General features: G+C 38.6%; 3 protein-coding genes across 3 annotated transcripts in view; all 3 read left to right on the forward strand.

Annotated features, from left to right (window-relative positions):
- Positions 1-1,129: 1,129 nt before the first annotated feature.
- LOC101307209 (putative pentatricopeptide repeat-containing protein At1g77010, mitochondrial-like) lies at positions 1,130-3,297 on the forward strand. The gene has a single exon (XM_004299878.1). It carries the CDS (start codon positions 1,130-1,132, stop codon positions 3,176-3,178), a length of 2,049 nt encoding a protein of 682 aa, XP_004299926.1. The 3' UTR covers positions 3,179-3,297.
- A 2,143-nt stretch (positions 3,298-5,440) lies between these two features.
- On the forward strand, positions 5,441-7,177 carry LOC101307497. The gene has a single exon (XM_004299879.1). The coding sequence runs from the start codon at positions 5,826-5,828 to the stop codon at positions 6,900-6,902; it is 1,077 nt and encodes a 358-aa protein (XP_004299927.1). The 5' UTR covers positions 5,441-5,825; the 3' UTR covers positions 6,903-7,177.
- Positions 7,178-8,502: 1,325 nt separating this feature from the next.
- Positions 8,503-13,713, forward strand: part of LOC101311583 (probable importin subunit beta-4-like) — a 9,644-nt gene continuing 4,433 nt past the window's right edge. The window contains exons 1-12 of the mRNA XM_004301455.1: positions 8,503-8,777; positions 8,882-9,014; positions 9,594-9,730; positions 9,843-9,888; positions 10,540-10,752; positions 11,108-11,611; positions 11,929-12,063; positions 12,173-12,388; positions 12,465-12,554; positions 12,639-12,883; positions 12,989-13,081; positions 13,660-13,684. Coding sequence (XP_004301503.1) covers positions 8,503-8,777; positions 8,882-9,014; positions 9,594-9,730; positions 9,843-9,888; positions 10,540-10,752; positions 11,108-11,611; positions 11,929-12,063; positions 12,173-12,388; positions 12,465-12,554; positions 12,639-12,883; positions 12,989-13,081; positions 13,660-13,684 — 2,112 coding nt within the window. The remainder of the gene's footprint in view (positions 8,778-8,881; positions 9,015-9,593; positions 9,731-9,842; positions 9,889-10,539; positions 10,753-11,107; positions 11,612-11,928; positions 12,064-12,172; positions 12,389-12,464; positions 12,555-12,638; positions 12,884-12,988; positions 13,082-13,659; positions 13,685-13,713) is intronic.

Raw genomic sequence — 13,713 nt, forward strand, 5'->3', positions numbered from 1 at the left:
AGAGAGAGAGAGAGAGCAGAGAGCAGATCGGGAGGAGAAGAAGAGAAAGAGATGAGATTTGTGTGGGTTTAATTCTATAAAGGGTAATAATGTCTTTTGCACAAGAATTATTGAAATGGGCTAATAGAAAATATTTACATTGAAGTAGGCATTAAAATCCATGTTTTTGTGCATTTGGACATTTTCCCTTTTCTTTTCTTTTGAGAAATTTTATTCCCACGTGACTAAATACTAAATACACATCTCACACTTAATATATCATCAAATAATTTTATAATATTAACATTTAATTAGATACACATCTTTAAATTTCCCAGACTACCCTCATTCAAAATATACCGATACTACCATATATATTTTATAAATACACATTCCTTTCTTTTTTTTATCATCTCGACTTGGAAAGAAAATAAAAATTTTCTCTCTCTTTGCTAAAGAACGAGAAAACTATTTTTTCTTTATAAACTCAAGAGCATTCAAACTAATCCACCATGATTGATCAATGTATATAGAATCCTTTGACATATTCATTATTTTGGACGTTTTGCACCCAAGCATGTTTTAGATCATTGCAAAACAGATGCCAAACTAGATCACCAGTTTCTTTTGCTTAAAAACCTCGAGCATGGATACTCCACTTGTTTGCAGGATAGACAATACCATTCTAAGTCTTTGCATGGTCGAAGCCAACCAAAAACCTTCATCTGTTTGGGGAAATCCATTATTATGAATCATTAAGCTCTTACCCATAAGACCATGATTAATCCTCAAAGTATTCGGTTAAAAATATGTCTATTGTCAAGTGTTAAGTTTGTTCATGTAGAGAGAATAAAACGTTAAAGTGAGATGTAGAGTATTTCAAGTTTTCAATAATATTATCTGATTAATATAGACCTCTTTTGGTAATTTAATATACTTAAACTTTTTGATGTTAGATATATATAAAAATAGTATGTGTATTTAGTATTTAAGAGTGTGTGAATAAAATTTACTCTTTATTTTTATTTTTTCTTTCTTATGAGAAGTAAAAAAAAAAAAAAAAAAAACAACTTATAGTCAGACAATCACTTCAAAGCTGTTGTTGTTCTGTTTCAGGAAAAGATACAAAATAAGTTCTTGTTTAGTAGGAATGAATCTGGAACTGCATTCTTTGGTTAACATACTCCATTCCTGCAACACCCACCTTTCACTCTACTTAGGCAAACAGCTCCACCTTACTTTTCTCAAGAAGGGTCTCATAAACTCCACCGTTACAATCGGAAACCGCCTTCTGCAGATGTATGTGAAATGTGGTACCATGGATGATGCCCTCAACTTGTTCGATGAAATGGCCCACAGAAATGGCTTCTCTTGGAACACGTTACTCGAAGGTTATATCAAGTCCGGGGACCAAGAGAGGGCTTTGAACTTGTTTGATTCCATGGCTTGTAAGGATGATTTCACCTGGAGCTTGGTTGTTTCGGGGTTTGTAAAAGCTGGTAAGCTTGAGGTTGCTCGCGCTTTGTTTGATGACATGCCGAGGAGAAACTGGGTTGTTTGGAATTCTATGATCAATGGCTACGCGAAACACGGGCGGTCTAGAGATGCTTTAAGGCTTTTTAAGGATTTGAGTCTGAAACCATTGGAGGTATCACATGAAAAGAAGTTTATATTCGCCACGGTTGTTGGAGCTTGTGCTGAGTTGGTTGCGCTTGGTTGCGGGAAGCAAATCCATGCGCGCATTGTGACTGATGGAGTGGAATTCGACAACGTTTTGGCGAGTTCCTTGGTTAATTTTTATGGCAAGTGTGGTGACTTGGATAGTGCAAGTCAAGTTTTGAATTTGATGAACGAGCCGGATGACTACTCTCTCTCAGCAATGGTTTCTGGTTTTGCTAACGGTGGTAGAATGAACGATGCAAGAAGAGTGTTTGATACTAAAAGCAATCCAGATGTTGTGTTATGGAATTCATTGATTTCTGGATATGTCATCAGTAATGAAACCATTGGAGGAGCATTACTTCTTTTCAAGGAAATGCTGATTAATGGTGTTCATGGAAATTCTGTTACGCTTGCAAGTGTTTTGGGTGCCATTAGTATCTCAGGCATCCTAAAACATGCTCAACAATTGCACACACTTGCTTGCAAACTTGGGTTGCTTGGTAATGTTATTGCTGCTACTGCTATGCTTGATGCATACTCCAAGTGTGGAAGCCCTGATGATGCTTGCAGATTGTTTAGTGAGCTCAAAGTCTTTGACACAATATTGCTTAATTTGATGATCACTGTGTACTCCAATTGTGGTAGAATTGAAGATGCAAAACAGATTTTTATGGCAATGCCGAGTAAAAGCATAATATCATGGAATTCAATGATGGTTGGCTTTAGTCAAAATGGTTGTCCAATTGAAGCAGTAGATCTTTTCAGACAAATCAATGTGCTGGACTTGAGAATGGACAAGTTCAGCCTAGCTAGTGTGCTAAGTTCATGTGCAAGTATTTCCTCACTTGAATATGGAGAACAGGTTTTTGCCAGAGCTACCATCATTGGGCTTGATGACGATGAAATTGTTTCCAACTCACTTGTTGATTTCTATTGTAAGTGCGGCCTTGTTGAAAATGCACGAAAGTTGTTTGATAGGATGATGAAGTCTAATGAAGTCCCTTGGAATTCTATGCTAATTGGATATGCAACAAATGGGCATGGAAGTGAAGCACTGGCTCTTTTCAATGAAATGAGGCTTGCTGGTGTGAAACCCAATGAAATTACATTTACAGGGGTTTTGTCTGCCTGTGATCATTGTGGGTTGGTCGAAGAGGGAAGGAAATGGTTTTATAAGATGAAACAGGACTATCATATTGACCCGTATATTGAACACTATGCTTGTATGATCGATCTTTTTTCCCGAGCTGGTTGCCTTGAGGAAGCAATTAGTCTAGTTGAAGCAATGCCCTTTGAATTAGACGCCAGCATATTGTCATCAGTCTTGAGGGGCTGTGTGTCTCATGGACACAAAGATCTTGCGAAGAAAATGGCAGAGCGAATCATTGAGCTTGATCCTGAGAATTCAGGTGCTTATGTACAGCTTTCTAATGCACTTGCAGGCGTCAATGAGTGGGAAGGATCTGCCCAGATTAGACAAATGATGAGAGATAGGAGCATACAAAAGAATCCTGCTTGCAGCTGGTTTGATCGTTGAACAATTGAACAATTGAATCTTATGGGAAACAAAAATCTATTGGCACCTGACAGTCTGACAGAGATGGACTTGAAAAGCAAATCAATAGTTGTGGGTTGAAATGAGAGGACGTATTGGAGTGCCAGTGATTGCACACACACTGGATTTTATTTTTTTAATTTTTTGTACATACTGGCGAGAGCTCAAAGCCTCAAACCATCTATTGTGCTGTTCATTACACATGTTTCGGGGCAGAATAAAGATTAAGAAGACTAGTTTCCTTCTCAGGAACACTCTTCCATATCGTGCTAAGTCAAGGCCTAGAGGGGCAAGATAACATCCTCCTACTTTAGTACTTGCAAGCCACTATTCTACTGCCCATTTTACTTGCTTCAACTCTTCTTTCAGGTTAGTTCTCTCTCCTCTCATGTGATCCCTCGTTTTGTCTATCCGTTGTTATATTTTTGTGTGGAATAACTATCAATTTTATTCCAGTTTATGGATCTGTTTGCTGTTGTTGTTACTTGTTAGATAGCTCATCTGCCAAGAGTAATGGAACTTTATAGCTGATATCAAACTAATTTTTTTTTTTTTTTTTTTTTAAATTAATAACTGTGGGTTACTGTTTATTCAGACCTTTCTGTCTTTTGCTGTTGTTGTTAGATAGCTCCATCTGCCAAAGAGTAATGGAACTTTATAGCTGATACTATTTTTTTCTTTAAGTTTCTGTGGGTTACTGTCTTTTCAGATCTTTCTTTCTTGGAATGTGTTGTATATGGTGTGTTGATATGGTCAGCTGTTGTAGTCATTTGAGCCTCTTAACATTGATCAAATCTAGGAATTTGTTTGGGGCAATCAATGAAGTTTAGCAAACCTTTTATTTCTTTTTAAAAATAAAAGAACAAAAACTAATGTTTCTGAAATTCTTTGATTGATCTTTGTTGTTGGTCCTCAATTTGTTCAAGTTGCATTGTTAGTCTATTCTCAGATGATACAAGTTATGAGCTTTCCAGTTTGTTTTTGAGTGGTTTACTGGATGTAAAAGAAAGACAATACAAAAGTATGACGCTATGTTAGATTATTGATGGATTCTTTAGGATTTTGTCGGATGAATACTGATCTGTAATCTTTCCAGTGGTTGTTGCTATTACTGAATGGAGAAAGGAATACAAGTGGATGGACATTTAGTAAGTTTTGATTTGTAACATCCCACAGGGGCAAGGCATGTTGTAAAGGCTTGCCCCTCCCCCTTCCCCTGCCTGGTACGCACCAGTGCCATCTTTAGCGAAATGTTTCTGCATTGAATCTTCTGTTACAATGTTGATGTAAAACGAATACACTGGTATTTCATAATTGTGAATACAACTGCCTTGTTCATATTTCTAATCAACAGCTGGTGTTTGGGACGAATATAGGCAGGGTTTCAACCGTTTCTAGAAGGTCATCTGGGGAAAGGCACATTGGCATCACAACAAATGGAAAAACAAAGCCAACACTAGTTTTATTGGGTTGTTTTGACGTTTTCGTTGTACAATACCAAGACTGAAAAACGTATCACGCGCACTTGTTTGCCAACTGTGGAATGCCCCGACCGGCCAACCTGAGTCTGGCCCCTCACTCATGTCATTAGGGCTAAAGTAAGACATGATCAAACTTGATTCAGATTAACTAGTATAGTAGGTTTATTTTTTCGATAGATACTAGTATAGTAGGTTGCTAGATTCGCAAATGCACCCAATTGGCGACAGAAGGAAACAATCTTTCTGTAATCATCCATGGTGATCCACTTGAGGTAAAGCCTACCTCTTTGCTGGATTCATAACCATCGGTTGTTTAGGTTGTAAACAGGATCCAATCTACCGTAGATTGGGGATCTTATAATCTCAATAAGCATTAAAAAAAATTACTAATCTCATCATTGGAGCATCTTAGAAGCTAGTCAGGGAGACGTTACGTTTGGTGTCAAAACCACCAAATTTTAAAAAAATTGCATGACGACCACATTAACTTGAAATAAACGAAAATTGATAACATTTTTAATTGAGTAAATAACTCAAATGTTTTGTGTTTTTTTTTAGAGTATCAACGACGGTATAAGGATCTTGTTCAGAACGTTTCATTTCCTCTAATCATCAAGAATAAATTGAGATTTAATTCCAATCAGCGTTAGTTAAAATTCAAACCTGGGTAGGTTTTTACCGACTCGACTCGACTAGATTAAAACAACTCAAATGGTGCTACAGATATTTCGTGCGTCGGTCTCAATCTGTATGTCCAGTGACTGTCCAATTTTGTCCATCATGGGCAAGTGTCAAGTGTTTTGGCTCGATCAAGTCCAAAACGTCACCGTCTGAGGACGTCAGGTAGTAAAGCTGTGAGCTCCAGAGCAGCCCAGACCAAGTTGAACACACCGACGCCAACACACGCGTCTCACACCTCCCTCCCTCCTCCTCCACAAAACGGCGTCGTCTCCGCTCCTCCTCCGCCTCCTGAATCATATGTGGGTGCCAGCTTTCCAGGTACTTTACCGCATGGCTACTCCACCTCGGATCTGATTCTCATTCTCTTGGCTATCTCCATTGTTCATGTATCGGATCAGATCTTGTTCATTTGTTATGTATATTTAGGTTTATTCTTTGTTGAAAGATTAAGCAAAGAAACAAAGAAAATGGAGACGTATAGTGGAAGTTCCCCAAAAAAGAGATTAGATCAAGGATCCAATACCCATTCCCTTTCCTCAGGATTTGAGTTAGAACCTGAGCCATCTGGTCACAATCATCATAGGTTTCACTCAATGAACGCCCTAGAAATCTTGAGGGAAACGGTTCGCATTCTCCGCTTTAATTCTTGGGGGTTTTTGGCAATTGCCATCTTGCTGATTAGCCCTGTGTCTGCCGCCATGCTTTTGTCCAATATGCTAGTTGATCACTCACTTGTAAAGAGACTAACTGTAAGGATGTTACTAATTGCCAAGTCCAGTGGACTCCCATTGAGGCCTTTCGTCAGTCACTCGTGCCAGAAGCTTGCCGAGACGGCTATCTCGTCCGCTATGTGCTTTCCTTTGTACATCACATTGTCCTTGTTGTCCAAAGCCGCGCTTGTGTACTCTGTGTATTGGAGCTATTCCCATAAGAAGTTTGACGCGTCCAAGTTTTACTTGGTCATGTGCAAAATATGGAGGCGGCTTGTTTCTACTTTTGTGTGGATGTGTATGGTGGTTGTTGGTTGCATCGCCTTGTTTTTGATGGTTCTTCTTGCAGTGTGCAATACATGTTCTGTATTTGGGTTGTCGCCTCAGCTTATCATATATGCCGCAATAATGGTTGGGCTTATCTTCTCGGTTGTTTTTGCTAATGCTATTATTATTTGCAACATTGCAATGGTGATATGTGTTTTGGAGGATGTCTCAGGACCAGAGGCATTGGTTCAGTCTGGAGCTTTAATCAGGGGGCAGACTCAGGTTGGTCTACTCATATTTCTTGGATCCACAGTTGGAATGGCTTTTGTTGAGGGCTTATTTGAGCATAGAGTGAAGACGCTGAGCTATGGTGATGGGTCTTCCCGCATATGGGAAGGGCCTCTTTTGGTGGTTATGTATTCATTTGTAGTGCTTATTGACTCTATGATGAATGCTGTTTTCTACTTCAGTTGCAGATCTTTTAGGATGGAAACATCTTTAGAAGGTGAATCTGATTCAATTATGGAAACGATGACTTTTTCTGCTGAATCAGTTGGTATTCAATGACACTGGATGTGCCATTACCATAATTCTTTGGTTCAATAATGATGAAGACGGTAGCTGCTGGGTGTGGTTACCACGGATTAAACAGTGCAGACTTGTGCATTTTGGTAGACCTTCCATACAAAGGTTCAGGGGAGGCTGTAACTTCAAGTGCTTCAATTTCTTGAACATATGCTTCATTTGAGTGCACTGTGCAGAGTTGTATTCATGAGTGATATTGAAGGGAGCTTCAAGAATAGACAGTATTTGAAGGCTTCACATTGCAAAATTTGACGAGAAAGTGTCACTTACTTCAAGAATAAGGTTAATATTCATAGTTCAATCCATAGATATATATTGATCTTTATATGCAAACTTCTATATAATTCCTTTATATTGAGAAATCAGATATAGATGTTCAGGCCAAACACAGGGATAATGACAGGATACTCTGCAAGTCAAGAGAGTAGCAAAGGTGGTATATAAATTAGTAAATGAAAGAACCAACCACTCAAGCATATTTGTAGCTGTTGGTTGGGGATGAATTTGAGCTAGTTGGAAAAGGGAGCCACATGAGAACATCAAGTAGTGCATATAGAGGGAATTCAACTTTTGCATAACAGAAAGGGCATTGAGTATCAATATCAATACCACACTAATTGAGCCTACTTCGTGTAGAAAAATGTTGGACGCCGCCTTCTAGACACACAGCTTCACCATACTCAGTAGTGGTGCCTCCCAAATCTTGTTCCAAGTTGTGCACTTGGGTTAGGTGCAGCAAGATCTTCTTCTTACATTCTGAGTCTGTAAATATGGTAGGCTGACTTCATTTTTAATAGACCCTTATCCCCATTCCAAATCCACATATTGGAGAAAAGATCTGAAACGAACTAGATGAATAGAAAGTAGCTAAATCAATCCCCACAAAAGATAGATCACGCCATATATGAGTTGACACACCATCACCAATTTGCCTCTGAATACAAGCTTTGTAGTATATTGTCGGTGAGCTGTGAGTCCGTGACCTGGTTGGTTAGGGAGTCTAACCAATAACATCACAGACGTTTGTTTGTAGGATGCGTGAGTTATTTAAATAAAAAATTTGTAGTATATTTCTTCCATATAAATACGATATGCCTTTCAAAAATTATCACGTCGAAAATATATGAATTTCAACGGCCTACCCGGTAAATAATTTAAATTATAAATTAAACGTTAATTTTAATTGTAACAAACATTGAAACGTGCTAATGGCGAAAGCCTAATACAATTACCTGCAGATTTTGGTTCACATAATGTGTCCCAACCTCTCCAACGCATTTTCTTTCCGTTCTGTACCATCCACCAAAATTTAGCACAAGTTAATGGATTTTCTGACTCTAGCTAGGAACCCCTTTGAATCAAATATGATGTCATTCTTTAAAAATTTAATGACGTGGCAGGAGTTTTACAGCCTAAGAGGGAAAAATTCCGGGCTGGGGCCCACCGGCGGCACCGTATACCAATAACTTGTCTGTGTGTCCCCACAGCGTATAAAAACCCTTAAGGCCGAAGCAAAGCCCCGCTGCCACCACCCCAAAACCCTCAACTCACTCCTCCAGAGCGAGAGAGAGAGCGAGACGACATGTCGCAGTCGCTGGAGCTTTTGCTGATACAGTTCCTGATGCCGGACAACGACGCCCGGCGGCAAGCGGAGGACCAGATTAAGCGGCTGGCTAAGGACCCTCAGGTGGTCCCCGCTCTCGTTCAGCACCTCCGCACCGCCAAGACTCCCAACGTCCGCCAACTCGCCGCCGTTCTTCTCCGCAAGAAGATCACCGGCCACTGGGCCAAGCTCTCTCCTCAGCTCAAGAACCTCGTCAAGCAGTCCCTCATTGAGAGCATCACCATGGAGCACAGGTGCTTTTCCACTCTTTCGCTTTTCGATAGGTTTGAGTTTTCAAGGCATTTGATTGAATTGAATTGGTTGTTTCTGTGGATGAGAGTTTGTTTTGTTAATGCAGTCCTCCGGTGCGGCGAGCCAGTGCCAATGTAGTTAGTGTGGTTGCAAAATATGCTGTCCCAGCCGGAGAATGGCCCGACTTGTTGCCATTTCTGTTCCAATGTAGTCAGAGTGCGCAGGAAGAACATAGAGAGGTATGTTGCATTTGACTGTTATGTGTCATTTCTTTTTCATTAGATGAGACAGGAGCGTAATGCCCTGCCTCCCCATACAATGTGACCAATGTACTATTGGTGTATACATATATTATGCAGGAATGTGATATGGATTATTGACGCAATCCAATTTATAACCGGGAAGATGTGTCTAGAACATGAATGTGATATAAATTATTGTACCTTCCTTCAAAGAATCTGGTCTTTCTGTAATTGGACTTGACTGTCTAAAACATGCACAAATTTTTCAATGGGCCAAGCCAACAACCAAACAAAATCCTACACTTTTGTAGGTCTACCAGTGTTAGAAAAAATAAAAAATAAACCACGTTAAATGGAGCTTCTATTACAGTGTGGAAAGGATTTCTAAGGAAAAATTATTGTCATACACTGACCAGACTCTATTGTAGTTGAAATTTAATCTAATAAAATACCTTGGACTGAAGATATAAAAATCTGATCTCCTCCCATCATGCAATAGTTCATGTAAACTGTTATTACTCGTCTCCCAGTTACCAGATTGAGTACACTGATTTTTTTTCTTTTTTCTTTATTAAGGTGGCATTGATCCTTTTCAGCTCTTTGACTGAAACAATTGGGAATACGTTTCGACCACATTTCGCAGATTTGCAAGCTTTACTTCTGAAATGCTTGCAGGATGAGACTAGCAACCGTGTCAGAGTTGCTGCACTCAAGTAATGTTCATCCTTGCATCCATTTATTTATAATTTTGATATGTTGCTGCTACTTCTGCTCAGAAGTGATTATTATGTATAACTTATTAGAGGATTTTACATTTATTTCCAGGGCAGTGGGGTCTTTTCTAGAATTCACTCATGATGGGACCGAAGTGGTAAGCCTGAATTCATGTTTGTCACTTCATATTAAAGAAGCAAGCATCATATCTAAATTCTTGTATCGTCCATATACAATAATGCTCCTCCTCTTTTGTAACCTCAATGCTCTTTTAGCACATAAATTGGTATGCCGGGAAAGTAACAACGACCATTTGCTCAGACTGCTCATTTGTTATGCCTTTTATGAAAAATACAGAAAGTATAAAAAAAAATGAGATTCTTAGGACAGCGTTGATGTCATATGAAAAGAGATCAAGATTCCTCTTGAGATGATTAAAAATCTTTGGGAAACAACGCTCTCCAATAGTTGTTTGGTATTCGGTGGTGTTTGTAAGATTGAAGTAAAATTGAATTTTCCATCGTCTAGTTGAGGTTTACACCAACTAATTATCCACAATATAATCAGATTCTTTGCATATGTATACATAAGGTCGGGATTTACTGAATATGATTTCAAGAGTCTTCTCATTCCTTTAGCATTGAACTTCAAGAGTCTTCTCATTTCTACATGTCATGTCAAATGTGCCAAAAACACATTCCTTGGGTTCCATGTCAGCTAAGTGTTGCTAGTGCAACTTATTGTTATATGTTTCTATTTTTTTCTTTTTCTTTTTTCTCTGGCATAAATCTTTCTAAAAATACTGCAGGTCAAATTTCGAGAATTCATTCCCAGCATTTTAAATGTATCAAGACAGTGCCTTGCTGCTGGCGAAGAGGATGTTGCTGTAATTGCTTTTGAGATTTTTGACGAGCTGATTGAATCTCCTGCACCTCTTCTTGGGGAGTCTATTAAATCCATTGTGCAGTTCTCTCTCGAAGTTTGCTCAAGTCAAACTTTGGAGTCTAACACACGTCATCAGGTTAGTTTAAAGGGTAAATGCTTTCTTGAAATTTCTAGAATGCTTTGAGTCCGAGATTATAATGCCGAGTAGTCAACTAGCTGTCCAAAGTAACTTATTTTCGTAGAATCAAAAATATTAATCAGTGTTTCCCCTCTCTCTCTCTCNNTCTCTCTCTCTCTCTCTCTTCTTCTTTCGTTTCGTTTCGTTTACGTTCGTTACGGTTACGTACGTACGTACGTAACGTAACGTACGTACGTCCTAAACGTAAACTTAACTTTACGTTACGTAATACTAAATAATTAATTACTACGTGTTCCTTCCTCTCTCTCTCTCTCTCTCTCTCTCTCATTCTGGTTTCTTTGTTATGTTGCAGGCAGTCCAAATAATCTCATGGCTGGCAAAGTATAAATCCAAATCCCTTAAAAAGTATAAGCTCATCATTCCTATCCTGCAAATTATGTGCCAATTGCTTGCCGAATCAACTAATGGAGATGAAGATGATGATCTTGCTCCAGATCGAGCTGCTGCAGAAGTAATTGACACTATGGCTTTGAATCTTCCTAAGCAAGTCTTCAGTCCTGTTCTTGAATTCGCATCTTTAAGCAGTCAGAATGCAAATCCCAAGTATAGGGAAGCTTCTGTTACAGCTTTAGGTGTCATTTCAGAGGGTTGTTTGGAGTTGATGAAAAATAAGTTGGAGCCAGTTCTTCATGTTGTTTTAGGTGCTTTAAGAGATCCTGAGGAAATGGTCAGGGGAGCTGCTTCCTTTGCCTTGGGTCAGTTTGCTGAGCATTTGCAGCCTGAAATTGTATCTCACCATGGAAGTGTACTACCCTGCATTTTGAATGCCCTTGAGGATGCATCTGAGGAAGTGAAGGTATGTTTGGTGGAATGAAGGAGTTAACTGTCCTAGGTAGATTTGACTAACTGGGAGGTTCTCAGGTATCTATCGATACTGGGTTACCGTTTGGTTATGAGTATGGGGATTTTATTATCTTTGTAGGGTAGCTTTTGCTTTTTGTTTTTTTTTCCTGGTAGTCTGTTGGATGTAGGCTTTTTGTGGTTTCTCTTACTTTTCTCAACCGCTGTCTTATTTTCTTTTATATGAAAATATTTATGTATCCTATTAAAAGGACTAAAATGCAAGATTCATATTAATGTGCCGAATGATTGAAACACTATCCATATGTGCAGGAAAAGTCATATTATGCTTTGGCTGCATTTTGTGAGAACATGGGTGAGGAAATACTTCCATTCCTTGATCCCTTGATGAGGAAACTACTAGGGGCTCTCCACAGTAGCCCCCGAAATTTGCAGGAGACATGCATGGTATGAGTTCTTTTTACCCCTAAGATTTCAAATGATTTCCGTGAACCTCTTTTACTCTGGATAGATAATTAGTTAATTCTTTAATTTTCTTTGGGTACCACATTTGCAGTCTGCGATTGGTTCAGTTGCTTCTGCGGCAGAACAAGCCTTTGTTCCATATGCTGAAAGGGTTTTAGAGTTAATGAAGAGTTTCTTGGTGCTTACTAATGATGAGGATCTCTGCGCTCGAGCAAGAGCTACTGAGTTAGTTGGAATAGTTGCAATGTCTGTGGGGAGAACTGGGATGGAACCAATTTTACCCCCTTATATTGAAGCTGCAATTTCTGTAACTACAGTTTCTCCCTTTGACTATGATCTCTGTCTCTCCTATGTGATTACCCCTAATGTTTAGTATTTTACAGGGATTTGGATTGGAGTTTAGTGAGCTTCGAGAGTATACTCATGGGTTCTTCAGTAATATTGCAGAAATTCTGGATGATGGTTTTATACAGGTTTGGAATGCTTTGGTTGACTTAAGCTCAGTGCAGTTATTCAGTTGTTATCCATATTCATGTTATTCCATTTTTTGTACACAGTATCTTCCTCATGTTGTCCCCCTGGCATTTTCCTCCTGTAATCTGGATGATGGCTCTGCAGTGGACATTGATGAGTCTGATGACGAAAATATTAATGGATTTGGTGGAGTTTCATCCGACGATGAAGCTCATGATGAACCAAGAGTACGAAATATCAGTGTAAGAACAGGAGTTTTGGATGAAAAGGCGGCTGCAACTCAAGCTCTTGGCTTATTTGCGCTTCATACAAAGGCTTCATATGGACCGTATCCTGTAAAACATTATTTCATTTTATTATTTCTTAGTGTATTTTATTTTAAAATTTTAATTACACATCAAATACTATGTCGGGTTCTTTGACTTCTTTTAAGCTATTTGGAGGAGTCATTAAAGATTCTAATAAGACACTCGGGATATTTTCATGAAGATGTTCGGCTTCAGGCAATCACTGCCTTGAAACGTGAGTAGCAATCTTTTTTTTATATCTGCACATGCTAGGAAAGTAGCAATTATAAAATGGTTAAGGCACAGTTTTTTGTTTCCACTGCATGTAGGTTAGCTTTTTCGACTTTGTTGAAGTATTTCATGCATAGTAAAATCCAGCAATGAGTATCTAATATTCTTCAATGGTTCACGCATGGATACATTCTTCAGTATGTCAAAAAAAAAAAATTTATACTTTAGAGTGTTCTATATCTGCAGAAATGATATTATTCTTTCATTAAGGGACAGGACCTCGAGTGTTGGCATTTGTGCATGATACCTTGAAAGATGTCATCTTAACCAGAAGATTTACAACTTGTACACTTGTGGGTGTATTATTTTTATAATATGTTAATTTCATAAGTGTTTGCATTTGAAGTACTTAAAAGGTCATGCTAAGAAGAAATGTAATGCGTTCCGAGTTTGCTTTTCTGCTCCAACCTTTATTATCTGAGTACTTAATACTATTAAGCTTGGAGCACCTCTATCATTTGACAGAACAAAAAAAAAAAAGATTAATGGAACACCCTTATTATTGATAACATTTTTTATATCTTAGTTCTTTTGTGGCAAATACTTGGAACGTTAGATGATGTTAGGACTAGGGATTAAT

This window comes from Fragaria vesca, linkage group LG5 (assembly GCF_000184155.1).
Source record: "Fragaria vesca subsp. vesca linkage group LG5, FraVesHawaii_1.0, whole genome shotgun sequence".
Classification (NCBI taxonomy): Eukaryota; Viridiplantae; Streptophyta; class Magnoliopsida; order Rosales; family Rosaceae; genus Fragaria; species Fragaria vesca.

Bases quoted from the DNA above. Each gene is read 5' to 3' on its own strand.
- LOC101307209 (XM_004299878.1), top strand. From the start codon at position 1,130: ATGAATCTGGAACTGCATTCTTTGGTTAACATACTCCATTCCTGCAAC.
- LOC101307497 (XM_004299879.1), top strand. From the start codon at position 5,826: ATGGAGACGTATAGTGGAAGTTCCCCAAAAAAGAGATTAGATCAAGGA.